Source organism: Cydia splendana, chromosome 4 (genome assembly GCF_910591565.1).
Source record: "Cydia splendana chromosome 4, ilCydSple1.2, whole genome shotgun sequence".
Lineage (NCBI taxonomy): Eukaryota > Metazoa > Arthropoda > Insecta > Lepidoptera > Tortricidae > Cydia > Cydia splendana.
The window spans coordinates 7,183,649-7,195,422 of record NC_085963.1 but is presented as its reverse complement, the minus strand read 5'-3'; the positions used below and the strand labels follow the sequence as shown (position 1 = coordinate 7,195,422).

Genomic DNA, 11,774 nt, shown 5'->3' with positions numbered 1-11,774 from the left:
CACAAATAAAATAAAATGTTTTAAGAACTTTTAGAATTTGATTTCATCTAAGTTAACCCATTATAAGGCATAAGGGTGTCAGAAATTATTCAAATTTGAACTTTATCTCTTTGAAATAAAGTTCAAAATCAGGTGGGAAATATATTCCCTCTGCCTTATCAAGGCTTAAGGGTTACAACTTGTAACTTGTAACTTACAAGTTGTTAGAGTCAGACCTAGAAAAGTCGGCAGCGGATTTGATAGCCCACGCAGTGCACGTGTTATTTTAAACGTCAACCTTCTATGAAATTATTACGTATAAATAACACTTACACTGAGTGGGCTATCAAATCCGCTGCAGACTTTTCTTGGTCCGACTCTACAATTTATTTAAATATAAATGAATGTTGCTTCTCTATCTATCAATAAAAATCACACCTATAGATCGTTTCATTCACGGTGACGCGTGCTCTGGTTCGTAATGTCATACTAATAAAGGTCAGATTTGACAAATCTGAGCGTCATCGTGAATTTCAATACGTGTGTGTTTGATAAAGATAACCTGATAAAGTGATAATATATCATCACGTAATTTTTTCATAGCCTAATCATTTCCGCGTACCTATGTACGCAAATCCTTTAATTATTCTATAGTAATTAAAGGATTTGGTAGCTGTTTTATAGAATACGCTGTTAGGTAGGTATATTATAATTTTAAAACTTAGAAAACTACTTACTATATTTTATTTTGTTACAACAAATACAACTCTTAAAATAAAAGAGAGGTACAAACAAATACGAACAGAATTTGAGAGTAAACAGACGTTTTTGAATAACAGCAATAATGTTTAGTTGGTAGACAAAAAAGTTCCACTTCGTCATTACCATCATCATTCATTATTCATCACCATCATTTCATTATCGAGTATCACATTATCAGTAAGACGATATTTATATCATTATTTAGCTGGTAGCATCTGATTCACACGCGTATTAGTGTTAAGTACCTCTTGTTTTAAAAAAACTTGTACTTAGTTGAAAAAATTTCAATGATAGGAAAGCAACAAAGTAACGTTACTCAAATACCTACCACTCGGTTTTCCTCACCTGTTTACCTTGCCAATGTCCTTTGAAGAACTCTTTGAAAGATAATCATGAAAAGTGAGACTTATCAAAAGAATAAGTTTCTACAATGTCTAGTCGTGTACTAACTGATAAAATATGTATTATTATGAATTACGATTAATATTTTTGCCTTGGTTGGCAATTAATGGCAAGTGTGAATGAGAGAGACCAAAAATGCATTTGATTATATCAGTTATTGTTTTGAGACCGTGAGAGAAGTGTAGATCATATCGTATCAGCTTCATTCTTTGGAAAAATAGACAAAATAAGATATTTTACCGATGGAACAACCTATTAATTTTGACTTGAATAATGACACATAAAGGGGTAAACAGGTCTGATGTGAACGAACGTAGGTATTCCGGCGAGACTAGATACCAGAATTATGAATCAGTGCTAAATAACTTTTTAAAGGAAATTGTTATTCAAATGCCTGATTTTAACACATTATCTGATAAGCACTCGAACCCTTCGAGCATGAAACAGAAACAACGATGCGATGATTCGATCGCTGACAAGCGCAAAAACTTATCGCAGATATCATTATAAAGTGTTTTCTACGTGAGTGCGGCGGCCCCTGTCGCCTAAACCTATATAAATTAAAAATGGGCGTGAAAAAATATTTCCAAAAAGAGTTTCAAGCGTCGAATTTCAACTTGGAACATGATAATTCTCCTGATTTTTATTTAGGATGCTGGCAGAAAAATCGATCGTGTGTGCCTCTGTTGTGTTTGCGTGGAATTTTGTGTGCCGGGAATATAGCTATAGTGATAGCGTCCTGGGTTGTGTTGGCTGGTTGGTTGACTAGCCACGGGTTCTGGTGGATCTATCTGACGCACTGGGGCATTTTTGGTAATGCCCTAACTTCGATATTTGCGTTTGCAATATCTCTTAAAGTTTATTTGGGTGGTCCTATAGGTGAGTAAAAATTATTTGATTTCAATCAGTACTTAAGTAGTTTGTAACTAATTAGTTATCTAATTAAAAATTGTAGGTAACATTTATTTAAAAACTATTATAGAAAAAAAGGTCTGTTTAGAGAAATCGATACGTTTACACTTTACAGCCAATCTTACAAAAATGTGACACGGAAAGTAATGTAGTAGCAATGAACTCTTCATTATTTTTACATTTTATGCTTATAAAATTTGCATAACATCTTTACTTCGATGTCACGACAAGGTTACCAAAAAACACACCGAACACTAGAACAATATGCTTATAACTCGTTATAATATATAATATATAACTGCTTATAAGTATAAGCAAAAAGAATAGATAGTATAGAGGGGTCCTGTCATAGTAAATTTTGTAGTCACAGTAAATTTACTGCCATCTATCGACACACGATTAAAACTTAAAATAATATTGAAAATGTATAAATTAATCAAAATATGTATACGGATAAATGATTTTTAATTTTTACTCATAGGTACTGACCCATGTTCTTTCACTGATATGTGTTAAATTGTTAAATATCAAACGGTGTCGTCGACGCCATCTAGCCGAGAATAGGCCAAAACGTATGGCGCCATCTATTCGAGAATGACTTTTTCTTGATTTCCGAGGCACGTTTTTTTCTTAGACATTATTTAGTTATCTTATACGGAGTTACATATATCTTTGGTATAAGTATAATTTAACTACTTTGGTTGACCACCATGAATTCTTAGTTTTGATTTTATTTTATGCAAGCAATTTTAAGAGGTTAGTGGAGGACGCCTTTTCATACAAACATAGTCCCTATTTTCCTTTCTAATGAAGGAGCATAGCTGTGGTTAATAATATTCATATACAATACAAGAGAGACAATGAAGATACAAAACATAGTGACTGTCCTTTGTATGTAGAAACCGTACCTACTCCACTATTCCTCTTAAAATATAAATATGAAATAAGGCTCTGCAAAAAATTGAAAAACTTGTCATTTTCAGATAGTGCGTTTGGGCTTCCGTGGTACATAAAAGTATACTGGTTCCTTTTCAATGCTACAGTGCCGATGGCTTTTATGATAACCATATTTTACTGGACTTTCATCAGTGGAGGATCATGTAAATATTTTTTTCTATAAGTATTATTAGTATTATTAATTAATTGATTATTATTGAACATTACTACACAAATTGACTAAGTCCCACGGTAAGCTCAATAAAGCTTGTGTTGTGGGTACTTAGACAACGATATATATAATTAATAAATACTTAAATACATAGAAAACACTCATAATGCAGGAACAAACATCCGTGCTCATCACACGAATAAATGCCCTTACCAGGATTTCAACTCAGGACCATCGGCTTCACAGGCAGGATTACTACCCACTATTAGGCTAGACAGGTCGTCAGGTAGTATTGTTATTTCTAGGTATTAATACTGATGGTACTGGGACAGGTGGAGACAGTTTCCGCCGCGTGGTTGGGTTTAGACATTCATGGCGTTAGCCGCGATAGCTAAAAACACCGGTTTAAATCCGGCCTTCACTGGAGGGCTGACACCTGACACCTATTTCTGATTATCGGCGCGATTCAGGAAATGAGTTAGAGATTAACTAGATACGATATAGTAAAGATATGTGACGTCCCACGGGTAAAGGTACCTTATAGCGGTTGGCGCTTACGCTATTATTAACGCCGCTCCAATATTATTGCGGCGCTATGCGACGTAAGCGCCAGCCGCCATAATCTACCTTTGTCACATATATTTACTATAATTTCATATCTAGTGAATCTCTAATTCATTTCCCGAATCGCAGCGCCAGCCGCCATAAATTACCTTTTGCCGTGGAACGTCACATATCTTTACTATTTAATATCAAGTGAATCTCTAATTCATTTCCCGAATCGACCCGTATGTAGTAGTGTACGCATGAGCATAATTTAAAGCTAGGTAATATTGGTCTACATCGATGACCATCAGTAAATTAATAAAGAGTTAACTTTCATAGAAACTAATATTTGGAAAGAATAAGAATTGTTCTAGATATTCAAGTATTACAAATAAATATTGAACAAGTTATTATACGCGTATAAAAAATATAAGGAAAGTTTTATAATTTTCGCGTGACAACGCCATCTAGTGTTAGTGTTACACTCGGAAATCTATTGTTTTCGAGGGACGCTTCTTTACATACTTATTCCTTGTTTACAACCTCATCTGGTTTACCTTAAGTACCTTGAACATTTTTTTCTAGTTGATATACCCGGCTTGGATGCGACACTGGATATATTTGCTCACGGCATGAACTCTGTGACGATGTTTGCGCTATTGATCTCCGCGAGGCACCCGACTCGTCTGCTGCACTTCCACCACGCGGTCGCATTCGGCATATTCTACCTCATATTCAACCTGATTTACTACTATGCTGGAGGACTTGATCCGTAAGACATCACATTATGCAGTTAGAATAAAAGCCCAGCAGACCCTTTTGGTCTAAAACAATACAAAAACTGTAGCATGTGTATCACAAAGTTGCCATATTGCTGCCATGTTTTCGAGTCACACTGGGCCTCAAGAGTCAAATTGTCAAGTCAAAGGATTGGGTGATTATATAATTTTCCAACACTCCGTACAGTTAACAACAATAAATTTTATCAATACTTATTAGCACCCTAGCGGTCACAACGCAAGGTTGAACCGTGCGACTTTTTATAGTTGTTCGATCAGTCAGCTCAGCTTAGATATTTTATACTACCCGTAGTCTAAGATTTATTAATTTCAATGGATTCATTTCATTTATTTCAAAGAAAGGAAGAAAAGGATTTTTCTGTGCGGATGTGTGGGCTCCCTTACATTCCACGACTCTTCTCTTTCCGCACAGACTCCATTAACTTCAAAGGTTGCTTGCACGTCAAAGTGTTGATTATATACTTTAAAAAAACTTTTATTATAAAAAAGGATTCATAAGCAGTAAATAGTCATCCCTATGTAGAGCATTCATCACTTACTTTGTCCAATTTCGTTTCCAGGAACGGGAACCACTGGATATATCCCATGCTGGATTGGTCAAATCCGGGCTCCACGGTCGCGGTGGTCGTGGGAGTGGCCATCGGGCTCATTATACTGCACGGACTGGTCACCCTCTTATCGCTGTGTAGGAACCACTTCAGTCAGCGGTTTAGGAAGGAAGACAGATCCTTCTCTGTTTCTGGATGAAAGTAATAAAACTTGCAGTGTGTAGTAAATTATTTATTAAATTAATTGAGTAGGTGTTTAGGATAATGGTGACAGTCCATTTCCAACGACAGCACTACTGTACTCATTTTACTATGGAAATTGACAATAACACCGACGCGTTCAGTACCAGTAGTGCAGCTGTGGTAAGAATTGGAATGTTACCATAAAATGGGCCGCTAGACTGGTATATTACGGATTAGTGAAATTAAAGACACTATGCATTTTTATTCAGTAAAATTGATAGTGACAGTTAAAATGGTCCACAACATCGTTACTTACATTTATTCGTTTTTTAACCAAGGTTAGATGTAATATGTTTTGCTGCTTTAGTTGTCATAATTTTCCTATATGATGCTGATAGTAGGTACAGTATTTCAAAGACTGCAAATGGTGACTTCAAATTAATGGGTAAAATACGTGATCTCCAACCTAAGGTTTGTAGAGTTGTATGACGGAAAAGCAACTTTGTCTTGACTAAGATAAAAATGTACTTTCAAATTAACTGATACAAAAGATTGTGCTGACAGAGGACAGTTTTTGTAGTAAGCTCCGATTTTCTTTGTCAAAATTGGTGATATTTCTATAATAAGAGACAACTAGATTTGTAAAGTTATAGTCGTCATATATGTGTTTTGGGATCACAGATCAATTTATAAGTGACTTTTATTATCATATAAGTATTACTTGTGTTTTAATTTAAGTACGGTCGAAAGTATTAATTTATGACCCATTTCGTACCTTGTCACAGTGGCAATCAATATGAAAGTCGCTAGAGACCTTATACTATTGTCACTGTGACAAGGTACAAAATGGGTCATAAATTAAAACTTTCGACTGTACATGTAGGTACAATTAGCAAAGCATTTATTATCTTTTTAGAGTCATAAATTGACTTCTTGTTTTGATGATGAAAATAAGCAATAAACTATTTAATATAAATATACCTATAGGTACCTATTTTTTTTCCATTGAGAAAACATAATCTCACACCTCAATTATAATATAATATTAACATAAATATATTATTACGTAAAATAGCCTATATGTACCGTTAAATATAGTTTTAGGCAATCGTGAAAAAATAATATAAATCATATTATTCAGCTGTCAATATTATCTATATGGCTATGCTTAATAGAAATAAAAAAAACTTGTGTGCTAAGTGCATGCACCTTTGATATAGGTGCCTAGGATGCCACTGTGTTGCTTTGGCACTGATTGCTGAGAGTGAGTCAACCCGATAACACGCGATACCATATCGATTCGTAGTAAAAGATAAGACGATAGTGAGTGCCGAATATTTCACCTAATGTTAGTATCGCGTAACCTTAATTTTTTGGCACCACAATGAGTGCGATTAAACAGTATTTCAAGGAAGAGGCAAAAGTGCAGATGTTAGTGTTAGGCCATCCCAAACCGTCGGACTTTTATCTCAGTGTTTGGCAAACAACTCGGTCCGCGGTCCCACTTCTCATTTGGCGGTCGTTCCTATTTCTAGTGTCACTTGGAGTAGTTCTCGCGTCTCTAATTCTGTATGTATTGGCGTCTAAAGCAGGATATTGGTTCATTTACCTGACGCATTGGGGTCTCACGATAAACACATTAGCCACTGGATTTGCAGTTGCTGTCTCCGCGCGCTGCTATCTCTATGGACCAATAAGTAAGTTAATTAATTTTCTTATTCATTAGTTTAAACAATAATGTAATAGCTGTATGACCCTACTTACTGTCTTATTATTCAGTATTTTCTTATTATTTAGTATAAACAATAATCCAAAACTGTATGACCCTACTGTCCTATTATTCTTTAATAGTTTTTAGGTAAATATTTGGGTCAATTAGTCTTTTCTTCCCACAACAGCTGATAGGTAACAATAGTGCCTAAACAACAACAAAAGCAATGTTTCTTTCACTATTTATTTCTTGACTTTGCTAATATTGTTTTGGCAGGCGGTGATTTACTTTTACCATGGTACGTGAAGATCTACTGGGTGTTTTACAACTCGGCCATTCCCCTTGCCTTCCTCATCACCATATTTTACTGGACTGTACTCTATGGATGTAAGTTTTTTCTTGATAATTATAGTACGGGTGAGCGTCCAAATCTAGGCATATCGGTAATTCTATTAGAAACTAATCTGAGACATCACCTGGGGATTTTCTCTAGAACTTTTATGGAAAAAGATGCTGTGAGCCTTCCAAAGGCGTAAAATATAGCTCAATTGGTAGAGCAATAATAATAATAAGTAGTTTTATCCTCGTTGAGTGTCCATAAAATTTCCAAAGTACTTATTTCTAAGAAAAATATAAATTCTTATTACACCCCAGGTAAAAGGTATCTACGTGAGAAGTATTGCGTGTTGAGTAAATTCGGTCAGTCGATCACATCCGATCGATGCATCTTTTTTTTTTTCAGTAGACGAAGAAGAGGAGTTTAACCATGCACTAGATGTCTTTGTTCACGGCGTGAACTCGCTGGTGATGTTCGGGCTCCTCATCAGTGCGTCCCAGCCCTCGCGGATGTGGCACATCTACCAACCACTACAATTTGCCTTTCTCTACGTGATCTTCAGCGCAATTTATTATGCTGCTGGTGGAGTTGATCCGTAAGGAACAGAGGGCCTGCCGCGAATCACGTTCGACGTGTTGCCCCTCTGTCGCACTTGTAAATTCGCAGGTAAGTGTGACAGGGAGGCAACACGTTGAACGTGATTCGCGGTAGGCCCTCAGCACATAGAACTGAGCTTGTGTAAAAAACAGTTACTGATTTGTATAATTTATTTGTTAAGACACGTTTTAGAAGATATTTGAGCTCTGCAGGTGATGGTTGTTAAAATTAATGAATTTACTAATTGTATGATAAAAATTTAAACTTAACGATTCCCCGTTATTATAGTTCCCGATGTAGGTGAATTTATAGGCCTTCAGACATTAGCTGGGTCCACACAGAGCGAGCTTACGCGCGAGGTAATTTCGTGGCGCACAAAACGGCCAATGTAGACGTGCCTCGCGCGCGCCGCCTCCGTGCCGCGCATATTTTTAGAGTACGAAATAGCCTAGCGTAAAGCAAATCAATAATAATCAAAAAAATATTTTAGCGCTTTCTTAATCTTGCTAGGTTCTTACCTACTACATAATTAATTAATTACATAAAAGAAATAAGTCATCACCTTGCAATAACTAATTTGTATTGCAGGAGCGGCAACAGATGGATTTACTCCGTAGTGGATTGGTCATCGCCAGGCATGACGATAGGCCTAGTAGCCTTGACAGGGCTCCTACTAGCAGTGCTTCACTTCGTGGTTATGGGGCTGGCGGTCGCACGAAACGCGTTGGCTTCCAAGTTGTTTCACGACTCGGTTACAGTGCATGGGGCGGAGGGGGTACCGCTAAGGCGACGGCCAAGTCAATTGCAGACCTCAAATGCATAGATCCGATGTTGATAGAAATTCACATAGTGGTAAAAAGTAGAGTGATACTCGCATGTAGAGAATGAGGGCTCATTTAGACGGCGAGAACTCGCGTGCGAGTTTCATTACATTGCGTTGTTTGATCGGTCGGCTGAATTGATGTTACCTTAATCGTCCGTAAGGTAACTAAAATCGCATGCGAGTTCGCACTCCGTCTAAATGAGTCCTAAATAGGTAAAGTCAACGAAAAATTAGTTTCGTATATATGCAGCGCTCGGTGGTCGGGATGTTATCGTGTAAACAGCTCTTTTGTAATGAATATGAGATGAAAAGGAACTTGACTATCGGCGCGATTCAGGAAATGAATTAGATATTCACTACATATGAAATAGTAAAGATATGTGACGTTCCACGACAAAATGAACCTTATGGCGGCTGGCGCTTACGCTATTATTGACGCCGCTGACAATATTCAGCCGGGGCAATGGTACCTTTTGCCGTGGAACGTCACGTCTTTACTATATCGTATCTAGTCGCGATTCGGGAAATGAATTATTCATTTCCCGAATCGCGCCGTAAGTTTGACTTTGCTGCAAATCGATTAGAGGTTGGATGTAGGTAAGTATAATATTTTTATTAGAGAACTTGTGGACGTAATAGATATTAAAATTGAGGGACAAGGTACCTACTGTTTCTTGTTTTATTTCTTGTTGTAGGTAAATATCACCACCACATCGCCACAAGCCACAATGATTTTTGAAAGGTAAAAGTTGACAGATGTTTGACAGAAAAACACTAGTATATACTCCTGTGTTACCTACATATATATTTAAGTAAAAATCATTTCGCTTTGACTTTTCTATGAAGTTCCATCTCATATTCGCATATATAATTTTATATTAATTTTGGTAGATTAGAGAAAATATAATATTGTACCAAACTGATATGATATAAGTAGTATGATAGCACAGAAAACAGCTTATAGCTATGTCTGACAAAAAAGAGTAGAAATTAATAAATGGCAATACTGTAGTGTCGTCCCTTTCATTTCAAATCAATCTAAGAAAACGGGACGACACTACAGGGTTGCCACTATTTCAATTTCTACTTTTTATGATCAGTTTTTTAATTAATTTAATTTGTACTTTTTATGAGCACTTTACATGATCAGTATTGTTTTACATCTCTATAGAGTTTGTTGTGTGTGTATGGGGCCCAGTACATTCCACGACTCTTCTCTTTTCGCACAGACTCTATTTCTATGATAAAATAAAAATACCTTAGGTAAGATTAAAGTCAGACCTAGAAAAGTCTGCAGCCATTTTGATAGCCCACGCAGTGTAAATGTTATTAATACGTCAAAATTTGATAGAAGTTTGACGTTTAAAATAACACTTGCACTGCGTGGGCTATCAAAATCGCTGCAGACTTTTCTTGATCTAACTCTAGCAAACCTCAATTTAAAATACCTACCTTCAATGCTCCAACGGCAATATTTTCAATAGAACTGTAATTTGTTGACAATCTGTCATTTTAGATGGCATTTGTCAAGCATTTGTATATTTCTAGACATAGAGTTAAAAGATTGTATTGTATCTTCTAGAAAATAATTTCCAAGATATTAGGCAATAATTTAATAATATAATGCAATCAAGTGAAATAACTTTAGTTTAAGCGTTGAATCGAACAAGATGTAAGTATGAAACTGAAATAATCTACCTAATGTTCAACCGGCCTTCCTGTTGTTTATCCGTCCGGCTATATTTTATGATAAGTTGATATGATAACGTAAGGAATTAGTATATAAATTTATATATTTATTTCAAATTGGGCGCGCCGATATCTTAGACTGTGACAGTACAGTGAGCCGCGAAATTGCATGGAGAAATTAAGAATGAATTCATTGATAAATTCGCCATGCACTTTTACGGCTGGTGGTAGGTACAATATCAGCGCGTTTCCCGTTTGGTCATCGTTTAAAAGCACTCCGTCAGTGTCACTTACGAACTAAGTATACTTTTTTTTTTCAAATATTTTGGGCTACCTAATGATCATGACTAATAAATATTATTAAATATGACAATATCAAAACAAAACGCGGATGCTAGCATTCTGAAAGGGTAATTCATCAACGACACACCAAGTGGAGTACTCCACTAGTTCAGGCTACATCGCGATTGTCGGGTGGAATTTATGCCTAATATACTCGAGAAGAATAAACTATACAGTTTCTTGTATGTTTGTTATATTGATGACCGATGTCTTGGATGACCGTTAAGTATAAGGTATTTGTATTAGGTATAAGCGCCCCAGATAAACCCAGGAAGCATCTTAAATGCAAATGCAAAATACAACACGTGTGTAACAAACGAACTCAGGGCCAAATAAAAAACGTATGAAACCAATTATATTCAAATGCGAACCCAGTTTAGTTAAATTATTCAACTAACATATTAATATACACTCGTCGTAAGAACATTAAACATAACCAACTTTCTCCAAGAACTCTTTCCCAGATATGTACGAGTATGCCCTCATTTTTTTTTGTGATAAGCATGAATATATTCGTGGATTTTGCTTTCTGTTCCTTTATCTGTTATATTAATCAGTAATATCGTCGCCTATTACCCATTTTACAAGCATTGCTTGGTTTGGCACTAAGTTAATTTTATGTGTCGATTTTCCTCAAATATTTGTTGATTTATTATTTATACAGAGATTTTAAAATATAATGAGTAATAGTACAGTCAAGGTATTAAAATATTGACACGAATAAAGTGCCAAAAATATATACTTAGGTACGCACCACCAATGTATGGGCAATAAGGTCGTGTACACATTTTGGCACTTTTTCTGGTCGACATTCAATACCTTGACTGTATCAATATACCTAATTACAATAAACTTGAAATGAGAGCTCGCGTGCACCTATGCATATGCATCACGATAAAATGCTTAAGTGGTTGGCGTGTTTTACCAAGAATAAAATATCAAACAATTAAACCGATGCACTGAATATAGTTATCAAGGTTTTGTACTTAATGAATAATAAATATTAATCAGAATAATATTTGCAAAAATTCCGTT

At 35.8% G+C, this 11,774-nt stretch overlaps 2 protein-coding genes across 2 annotated transcripts; both read left to right on the top strand.

Moving 5' to 3' along the window:
* The first annotated feature begins 1,563 nt into the window (after nucleotides 1–1,563).
* Nucleotides 1,564–5,285, top strand: LOC134789777 (protein rolling stone-like). Its single transcript, XM_063760423.1, has 4 exons — nucleotides 1,564–2,022; nucleotides 3,039–3,155; nucleotides 4,295–4,481; nucleotides 5,070–5,285. The coding sequence occupies exons 1-4, from the start codon at nucleotides 1,710–1,712 to the stop codon at nucleotides 5,254–5,256; spliced, it is 804 nt and encodes a 267-aa protein (XP_063616493.1). The 5' UTR covers nucleotides 1,564–1,709; the 3' UTR covers nucleotides 5,257–5,285.
* Nucleotides 5,286–6,449: 1,164 nt separating this feature from the next.
* LOC134789776 (protein rolling stone-like) lies at nucleotides 6,450–9,202 on the top strand. The gene is made up of 4 exons (XM_063760421.1): nucleotides 6,450–6,937; nucleotides 7,228–7,338; nucleotides 7,694–7,883; nucleotides 8,474–9,202. Exons 1-4 carry the CDS (start codon nucleotides 6,625–6,627, stop codon nucleotides 8,706–8,708), a joined length of 849 nt encoding a protein of 282 aa, XP_063616491.1. The 5' UTR covers nucleotides 6,450–6,624; the 3' UTR covers nucleotides 8,709–9,202.
* The last annotated feature ends 2,572 nt before the right edge of the window (nucleotides 9,203–11,774 follow it).

Excerpts from the sequence above, each read along its gene's own strand:
- LOC134789777 (XM_063760423.1), top strand. The coding sequence starts at position 1,710 with ATGGGCGTGAAAAAATATTTCCAAAAAGAGTTTCAAGCGTCGAATTTC. Across the intron at positions 3,156-4,294 it reads TTTCATCAGTGGAGGATCAT|TTGATATACCCGGCTTGGAT; the intron begins GTAAATATTTTT and ends ATTTTTTTCTAG. Across the intron at positions 4,482-5,069 it reads TATGCTGGAGGACTTGATCC|GAACGGGAACCACTGGATAT; the intron begins GTAAGACATCAC and ends TTTCGTTTCCAG.
- LOC134789776 (XM_063760421.1), top strand. The coding sequence starts at position 6,625 with ATGAGTGCGATTAAACAGTATTTCAAGGAAGAGGCAAAAGTGCAGATG. Across the intron at positions 7,339-7,693 it reads CTGGACTGTACTCTATGGAT|TAGACGAAGAAGAGGAGTTT; the intron begins GTAAGTTTTTTC and ends TTTTTTTTTCAG. Across the intron at positions 7,884-8,473 it reads GCTGCTGGTGGAGTTGATCC|GAGCGGCAACAGATGGATTT; the intron begins GTAAGGAACAGA and ends TTTGTATTGCAG.